At 36.8% G+C, this 9,776-nt stretch overlaps 1 protein-coding gene across 1 annotated transcript; it reads right to left on the minus strand.

Moving 5' to 3' along the window:
• Window positions 1-936: 936 nt before the first annotated feature.
• LOC121948249 (haptoglobin) lies at window positions 937-5,892 on the minus strand. Its single transcript, XM_042493597.1, has 4 exons — window positions 5,792-5,892; window positions 5,373-5,434; window positions 2,376-2,659; window positions 937-1,620 (listed from the first exon to the last, which is right to left on the minus strand). The coding sequence occupies exons 1-4, from the start codon at window positions 5,812-5,814 to the stop codon at window positions 1,057-1,059; spliced, it is 933 nt and encodes a 310-aa protein (XP_042349531.1). The 5' UTR covers window positions 5,815-5,892; the 3' UTR covers window positions 937-1,056.
• Between the last annotated feature and the right edge of the window lie 3,884 nt (window positions 5,893-9,776).

Here is a 9,776-nt window from a genome sequence, read left to right on the forward strand (position 1 = left end):
ATCACACTAACGGCAACAATCATGATAAGACTTATGGGTTGTAGTGTAGTGTAGCGATTACCAATACATAACCTTAATTAGATAAGAGAATAATGAAAAGATAACTGGATGAAAATGACAAAAAAAAATAAAGCAAACAAATGGAAAAAAATGAAAAAACAAAAAAAAATAAGGAGGCTCAGTCATCACAACTATGCAGGGAGGTCAAAGCATTAATATACTTTCGGTCAGGTCTCCATATCTTTCAAAAGAATGAATGGAACCTTAAAAGGAAAAACTCCTCCAGTCTAAAGGCCAGTCTCTTTGCAGGACAACAAAACCACTGCAAAAAAAAAAAAATCTTAACTGAGAACACCACATAGTTAAGATTTGTTTTGAAGTTTAGGCACAAAAAACAACTTGGTTAGAGTTTGGGAGACAACATGGTTTAGGTTTTTATATGTTTGGTGAAGGTTAGGAAAAGATCATGCTTGTGTTAGTAGATAACAGAAAGCAAACTGCAGTCTCCTGGATCAAAGTCCAACATTTTGTTGATCTATCCAACCACCCACTCTGACATCTTCCTCTGTGCACTTCATGTCATCGCATTATAAAAAAAAAGAAAAAAGTTTGTAAGTGTTTATAGCTGTTCAAAACAGAGACGCAAGGTGCAATAATGTTTAAATGTGTGGAAAAGTGCACACTGTCAGTCTTTCCTGGAAGGCTTTCGTACTGTTGTACTTTCTTGTAAACAACAGCAAAAGTGCAGATGTCATTGGAAAAAAACACAACAATGCCACACTACTTCCTCCTTCACTCCTGACAGACAGTAGTAGTGATTCCTATGACAGCTACAATAAACATGTATTTTAGGCCATTTACTTAAATGACTGATATGATGACATTCTTCAGAGGGCAATGTGAGTGTATTACAACAAACAAACGGAAATGCAAATATTGGATTTATGTATTTATTGTTTTCCTTTCCAATAACAACATTTAAGTGACACTGTAGTGGTTACAAGAATTTTCTCATGATGATTACGCTACAAAAGCGAAACAACAGAGCCTGAAGCTCTACGGCTGCAATGAGTACATCTTAGACATCGCATCAGAGCGTAGAGTGGACGATTTCTCTGTATCTCCTCTGAGGACACTGTGTATCCAGGGCAAATACGAGGAAATCTTCATATAGATGCCATAACTTCTGTTGGTGCAGGCTTTGTCATAGGAAAGGATCCCTGCAGCGTAGATGTCCCCAGTTTTAGCATCTGTAACAGCCAGAGCACCTCCTGCATCACCAAAACAAACATTTTCGTTGAACTTGGTGGGCCTGGTGCAGATAATGTTGTCATCTACAGTTGGTGTGAGCTCGCTGCCATCATATTCTGCCTTACAGACAGACTGCCTGGCCAGACGGAGTACGAGGTGCTTGAGTGATGACGAAAGAGTGAGGAGGGCTCCCCAGCCCCAGCCAGTAATAACACCTGACCCTCTTACAGCGTCTGCAAGGTCCTGGCCTGTTTCTGGCAGGGGGATTGGGGTCACTTTGTCACTCATAACCACAGGCTCCTTCAGCTGGATCAGAGCCAGGTCGTTGTCCCAGTCAGAGTGGTTCTGGAAGCCTGGATGGAGAACAACCTGCCAGAGGGAAAGGAAAAAAAACAAGAGAGAGACAGTCTGACCCAGTGTTTCATCTTTAATCTTTTCATTATCATTCAACTGCAAAGCAAAAAGCACGGCAATAAAAGTGTCTGTTGTCATATAACATGAAATATCTCAATAAATAGGTGAATGAAATTATTAATTTTCACAAATTTGTTAAATATATTCAGTATATTTTCACTGTTCAGTGATTTTTTTTTTTTTTTCCCCCATATACAGACTTTGACGTTCAGTTGAGGTGTGTTGTTGCAAGTAGCAGACACACACGAGCTCATGATAATGCAACTATGTTAATCAGCACTTGAGGAACACCGTGAACAACAGTGAACAGTGACTCTGCAGTGATGTAGCTGGTCACGCTGTTGCTGTGTGCTCGTGGCATGAACACAGCATAACTCTCATGCATCCTAAAGGCTTAAATCAGGACTGTTTTTCTAAGTTCCTGAAAAATCCAAATTGTTGCTTCAGCACCATAGCTGTGTCACACTTGCACAGAATGAAGAAATAAGCTGTGTTTTCATAATTCATTACATCAAGTGGAGAATGTGATGGAATGGAAAAGCACTAACAAAGATGTGAGACACAAGACATCAGTGCTCTCTCTATTTGCTATAATGGTGCAGCCATATAAATGTGGCATCTATGAAAATCCACACTCTGATGACAAAAAAACATGTTTAAATAGAGACCACTGAGGTCTTGTATTTCAGATCAAATGTCTTCTTGCTCACCTTCTCGACAGCAACCTCTGTGGAGGCATTAGCTTCTGGCAGTCCAGTGATTCCCAGGTAAACTTTAGGAATGACAGGATCTTTTCCCTGAGTGTCCACTTTACTCTTACGGACAAACAGGTTCCTGCCAGCTGTCAAAATCCAGCGCTCTGAGATGAGAGCACCGCCTGCATAGCCTCCATCCAGCACATTTTCACTGAGGTATACCATGGCCTGCCAGGGGACATGAGGAGCCAGGCTGCCCCCAACCATTCGTCGAGAACGGAGTGATGCCAACCTGGAGGCTGAGAGAGATATACAGGACATATTTATTCATTTAGAATTAATATACAATATACTTATTCTACAGACTTGTTTTTACTTTACTGTATTAAAATGATTTTCTGTTCTCCTTACTAATTTCATATTCACACACTGTTCTTTGAATACCTTCGATGTACAATTGAAACCGTTTTTTTGTCAACACAACAAGGCTTCTGCCTTTAAACCATTTTGTTAAATACAATGCTTTCCATGGCTTATAATTATTCCTCTTACAGTCAGTTGATATCTTATCTTTCTGGTAAAATTCAGACTGTTGTTGATGATTTGCAGTTAACACATGTTGATAAGGGTGTGCCACAGGGATCAATATTAGGACTCCTACTATTTACAACCATCTAGTCTGCCACAAACTGAAAACCACACTTCCTATACATTACAGGTTGCTGTCACTGATGGTGTCTGTTATTAATCAAAAGCTTGCTCTAAACTCAAAAAAGACTGTATGCATTTCACAGTCTCTCTCGCTCTCTCTGTCTCTCTTTTTTCCCCCACCATTTCTGGCTATTTGTGGACATATCTTACCAAGTTGCCCACTGCCTTTTTTCCATTTTTCCAAATGAAAAAGGTGTAAATGCTTGTGAAAGGTGTCTGAACAATGCATAAGAAAACTGATGTCGATCCAGGTTTCAAAAGGTTAAATACTATTTGTGGTTGTTTTAATTAGTTTGTCAGTGATGATTGTTTTGAGCAAGTAAAATTTAACTGCCTAAGTAACTTTGAGCCTTTTCCTCTGTCTGTTTTGAGCTCAGATATTGAAAACACTATATCAGTTTGAATGGTTTATCTTTGTGTGTTGAACATTGTTGACAGCATTTTTGTTTTAAACAGTTTTCCCTCTGGTACAACTTAAACATCTTTAATAAAATATGATCTCCTTGACACGAGGGTTATCACGTTGCAGTGCACGTTTCACTGCATGAAAAAGCATATTCCAGAGTTCTGCTGTTAAGCGCAGCATTGTCGTCTGTAGGCTTTCGTGCTCTGAGGGTTTCCTCCAGAAACAGTGACCTCTAATTTATTCATCATGAAGCAAAGAAAAGAATCCATCTACTTGCTTCGGGTTCACAAGTCTGTTGTGCGACTGACATAATCATAAAAACTGGTTCAAGTGATCTCTTCAAAATGATGTCAACATGCTTTGTACTCCTATATCCCCATTCTGCAACTTACAATGAAGAATGGGGCCATCTGTGATGAATGATCATGTAATGAGAATAATGTTGTAAATCTACATTCTGACATGGTTTATTAATAAAAATAATTCTGGTGTCATGTTTACTCAGTGCATTTAACACAGTAAACAATGAATTACAATGAAGTGCAATTCAATGAATGAATGACCAATCACTTTAATACATTAGAGAAACTGCACGAGTACGACATATGTAAATGGATGTGATAGTTCTGTAATATTTTATTCTCTCATAAGCTCCCTTATTTGATTTCTCAACATGCTTTCAGTCATTTTCGCCACATGTCTCACTGGTCTGACTGCTTGGTTTATCATTATGTTTTAAGGGCTGTTTGAAGAAAAGCAGGGAAGCAGGCAATTTTCCTGTCAGATACTGTAGCGTTATAACAAAATAAAGGACAATATCTGAAATGAGCTGTTACAGCCCAGCCTTCAGATCCTGCAGGAAAGCCCGTGGCATTTCATGCAGGAGATATCTATCTGAACAGAAGCTGTCAAGGAGCTATTAGTGTAAAACAGTAGCTTCAGAGAACTGGAGCCTGTTGGACTCATGTGAATGTGTTGTGAAGTAAAAGGCCACTGTCTGGATCTCTGTACCAGTCATCGTGCACATGTGTGGTTATATAAGGCCATATTACATGAACTGCCTCCTTATTTACATTCTCTACTGACGCCTAAAACTGTCAGCAGCTGCAGCCTTCAGTCACGAGGATGACTTTTGCACGTCATTCTCTGAACCCTTCCCTGTCTTTGGTCAAAGTGCTTTTGAAGTTTTTGCTCCTTCATCTTGATGACAGCTACAGAGTCACCTTAAACTAGACTCTATTATAAACCTGGGAGATTTTAAAAAGAGGATTAAGGACTTTTGACCACTAAATACACGTCTGGTTACTGAACATCACTAATTTCAGTTGTTTGTTGAACATTGGCTGTTTGTTTTAAGCCTGTTGTGTTTGTTTGTGGAAAATCTTATTGCTATTTGTTTTAACTTTTCGGCATTGTGTTTTAGTCTGTTTGTTCTTTTATGTGAAATGTGTTATCCTGCCGGCTTTGCCTGGACTCCTTTGGAGAAAAGAATTTGAATCTCAGCGGGACTATTACTGGTAAAATAAAATTAAATGAAATAAAATAAAATAACATCGTAAACAAACAAAGTAAATCAAAAAGGTAAAAAAAAGTAAAAATAAATAAATAAATAAACAGTAAGAAAATCACTAAAAAGGTTCAAAAAGGTTTGAAACAGAGTTTAAAAAAAAGAAGTAAAAAAAACAGAAACAAACAACAACAACAACATACACATTTCAGAAAGATTTGAAGAGAAGTCTGAAGAGGAACTGCTGGCTAAAAACATTATGCAGCATTAAAATCCTTCTAACTGGAGCTACTTGTTGTGTGGATGTATTTGTCTCTAACCTTCTAAATACAGTACCCTATACCAACAATCAGTGTAAAGCATGTTTGTATGTGTTAGCGTGTGTTACCTGAAACAGAGCCTTTCACTACCAGACAGGTCCATGCAGCCAGCAGGAGCACAGTAAAAAACCTTCAAACAACAGATTCACAACATAAACATTAAATATCTCATGACCAATTCACGGAGAAGGAATGACAAATTATTAAAAAGTCAGTTATTCAATTACAGAGTAACATCATTAAACATTTGATTAACAACAGCTCAGAAAGGATTTCTGAATAATTATTGGAAAATTCAACCAAGTTAGAAGTACTTTTTATATTAAAATTATGCCTACACCTACAAATTGTAACCTTTTTGTAGTAAGTCATTATAAAGATCACCTAGCTTTTTTTAAATCCTAACTATATAACATGAAGTATTGAGGAAAAGAAATTATTGCATTCAGAAAGATTTAAAAATGTCAAAACAAATATCATAACTTACCAATTTTTTCTGTTGATATTCATCTTCTGCAGTTATGGTTACAATATCCTCGAGTGTGTTGTACACATTGGAGAGAGGAGTGTTTATATCTGCTGAGAGAGACGGAGCGTCTGCCCAGAAAATCACAGCTTGGCATCACAACGATTGATTCTTGGAAACTGAAAAAAAGGGTTGCAAAATCTCCCTTTCCGTCAGTTGGCAGACTTTTCACAGACTTTGTGAACTCAGGGCAAAAGGGCATTTATCTATGATTTAACTTTGAGTGACACGTAGGTTTTTTGTTTTTTTTTGTTGTTGCTGTTGTTGATAAAAGGAACTCCGCTCAATCTGAGAAACTATACAGTATTTTAAAAAATACCACAATACAACACTTCTCATGACTGTTTTCAGCTGTTTGTTCATTTGGTGTAAAACGTCCTAGAATTGTTTTGACTCCTATGAGCTGAGTTCTGCTTGCTTCAGCCAATTTCAAAACTGTTAAGCTCAGTTGTGAATCCTGTGTTCACTGCTATAACAGGAGGTTTTGCAAAGTAAAATTATTTCACAAGTCACTGTTTCTTCATTTTCCAAAACAAGACAGTCCCTAACAGCTTGTACTGTTTGCATCATAGTTTTGCAACATAGTTTCTTTAAAGCAGATAAGGTCGGCTGACTTCAACATTTTTTCCTCTTGCTGGTTTCTCATATGCTCTAAATTACATCACTTGATGCTGAATGTGTCAAAGCTGATTTAGGATGATTGTTCTCATAAATTCTCTACTTTATTAGTTGAGCTACTACACAATCTTTTCTTGTAGCCCCTGCTTGGGAATCATTGGCTTAAATGACAAAACTTTTGCATGGTGCACTTTTGGTGAAGGCAGCAGTTGCTGACTGTTGTACATGCTTTTAGCCTATTTTATCTTTACGACCCTTATTGTATTCTTTTGTTTTTGTATTGATTTGTATGAATGTGTCTCATTTGTTTTTCTTTGTTTTATGCGGCCTCTTGGCCAGGTCATCATTGTAAATGAGAATTGGTTCTCAACTGACTCACCTGGTAAAATAACAGAAAATAAAATAAAACTTTTCTGCTGACAAGTTCCTGACAAATTCCCCTGGCACAATAAAATCCTTGTCTCAACCTTTTAAAGACGACACTTTCACAAGCACTAAGTTGTTCGCCTTTATAAGCATTTTGAGGAGGCTAGTGAGGGTGGAGTTTCATCTGAGTGTTAATGACATTAAGACAATGTCATCTTTGTAACTACTGAGCTTCTTACCTGCAGTCCTGATACCTCTTTGCTTGCATATGTGGATTTAGTGATTATGCAGAGGCCAAGGCTGCATTTGTAGCTCTCGAGAGCTTGAACTGGTATCAGTAAAGAATAGTTTGGAAACAGAGGCAAGAAGTAAAGAGGAAATAGAGTTGTAGGATAAGCATTAACAGGTTTGCACCTGGCTATAAATTAGGAGGTTAAAATGCAGGCTAATAAATGCATCAGCACTCCAGTAAACATCTTCTCATGTTTGTCTGAACCGAGGGCCTTTGCTAAGACTTGTTAAAGTGTTTACATCCACTATGACGATGCACTGTGACATTTAAAAAAATGACGACAAAATAATAACACTGGACTAACTTTCTGGAACTTTCTCAACACTGTCTAAACCTTTTTTTTATGTGTTTTAATTATCAGCAAACATTTAAATCACATCTTAACACATTATCTTACAGTTATTGGACTGGAATTAGAGCAGCTCTGGCTGGAGGATGTAACACACATGTCATTTAGTTGCATTATGGAAAAAGTAAGATCCAGATTTTGACTCATATTAGGGACACAAAGTCAGGATCATTCGGCCTCTGCAGCTCTGATTTTGTTTTGTTTTTCAAAATGTATCCCTGGGAAATCCCTGAATAAAATAACAAAGTACCAAGACGAAAAGTTCCTGTAATATAAAAGGTTGTAAAATTGCCCTGAAAATAACTGTATTGGGACAAAAATACAGTGAATTTATATGACAAGATGTAAATAAAACAAACCATGTGGACACAGTGGCGTAAGAGGGTTACTGATGAAAATGTCTGATACTGTAACTTTAACTGCTATAATCGCCTTATCAACTGAGAAATTCATGAAGTCAAAAGTTCCAAATGTGACAATATTCTTAATTTGATATGGGTCATGTACACAGCATATTCAGTTTAGATAATAAGGTAAAATTAAGTACATAATTGATAATGGCTCTCTTTTACTCTTTACTTAAAGTAAACATTTTAATGACACACTTACTGGTTGGTATTATCTGTTTTACTATTAAAAGTTTAAGTAAGCAAAAGAACATAGCGATATTGCAACACACGGTGTTGTTTAATTTGCTATTGCATAAAATAAAGCACAGATTGCCTCATTAGATTTTTCTGCAGGGAACAAAAAGACTCAATACTCCAACAGATTCCTGGCAGTAAACAGTTAACTGTGACAGCATGTAAGTCAGATGTGTGCTGCAGGGAGGAAAGTCCAGCATTACTGCTTTGGTTATTTCCAAGATGTCACAGAAAAGTTACAGAAGTTCATAATTATGATGAGATATTTAATTTCAGAGTTTTCTGCCTTGATTAATTTAGCATCATAGATTATTATGACAACGCTGCAGCTGTCAAGTGTAACACATTTACCATCAATAGTCTTTAAAGACAAAGTGTTACCATCAGGTGCACAGGTAACAATGTTTGGAATAAAGCACTAAAATCAAACTAATTTCATCTTATTTTGCATATTGATTTTTGTCTTTAAAATTTTACACGATGGTTTCCCATTCAATAGCATGCCAGTATGAACACCGTCTGATTCAAACAGTTTATATTGATCAATATAGTCAACCTCATGCCAAAATGAATGACTAAGCACATTATGTTGATCTGCTCTGTACACACCACATCTATTTCCCATCTGTCTGTCCTGAGATAGGGATCGCGCTACAGTTGTTCTTCCAGAGGTTTCTACTATTTTTTCCCTGTAAAAATCTTTTTGGGGTTAAGCTTTTCTGTTTCCATCATGACGGTCTAAGGACAGAGGGTGTTGTATGTAAAAAACAAAAAACAAAAACAAAACTATTAGATGGATAAAAATACAAAAAGCTTTAAAAAAATCTAATAAAAATCTTCTCATATAGTTTATACAAATGTGTGTGGAGTGTGAATTTATATTGTAAACGTATACATGTATATTGACACTGAAAATGTGCAGAGACTGAATGGAGAGAAAGCCTCCCTCTCTCTTTCATGCAGTCAGTACTACTCAAGTTCCCACATGTAACAAGCCTGACGAGATAGATTTCAGATTCATATCTTGGACTTTAAAGTTAGTTTAATTAGGCAAAAGAATTTAAAATGTGTTCTTGTGAGCCTTGAGAATGGATTTCCTGAAGGTAATCAGTTTAAGCATGTAATTGGATATGAAAATCTTGGAAATCAAACACTGAAGTCAAATGAAGTCATTTCATGGTGGCAGTGTTACTAAAGCTTTACGATATTCAGTGACCTAAGGCGGATGCACTCTTAACTGAATAAGACACAGAAGCTGTTCATTTAGGATGACATTTCTCCTCTTTGAAATTCAGCCCTTTAATCTCACAGTCATCGATTCATGACAACAGCCATGCTAGCACTGGCCAGTTGGTTGGTTCACTACATTTGTCCAGAGTGAAATATCTTAACAACTAGAGGATGAATCCTTGTGACTTTTCATCAATCAGCCAGCAGGTCAAGAATTTTGTACATATTCATTTACAAATTGGGAACCTTTACATGAGAGTAGACAGTGGAGATGTGACAGAAAATTGTCAAGTGTCTGCATCATAATGATTGTATGGTTAGCCTCTTATGACCCCTTCCCCATCATCCAAAAAATAAGTATTTAAATATAGCTATTTAGCTTTACTATAAGAAATCCTTGGATAAATTCTTTAATAAAGGAAATGTTCCTGTCTGCATTACAAATGA

Source organism: Plectropomus leopardus, chromosome 1 (genome assembly GCF_008729295.1).
Source record: "Plectropomus leopardus isolate mb chromosome 1, YSFRI_Pleo_2.0, whole genome shotgun sequence".
Taxonomy (NCBI): Eukaryota; Metazoa; Chordata; class Actinopteri; order Perciformes; family Serranidae; genus Plectropomus; species Plectropomus leopardus.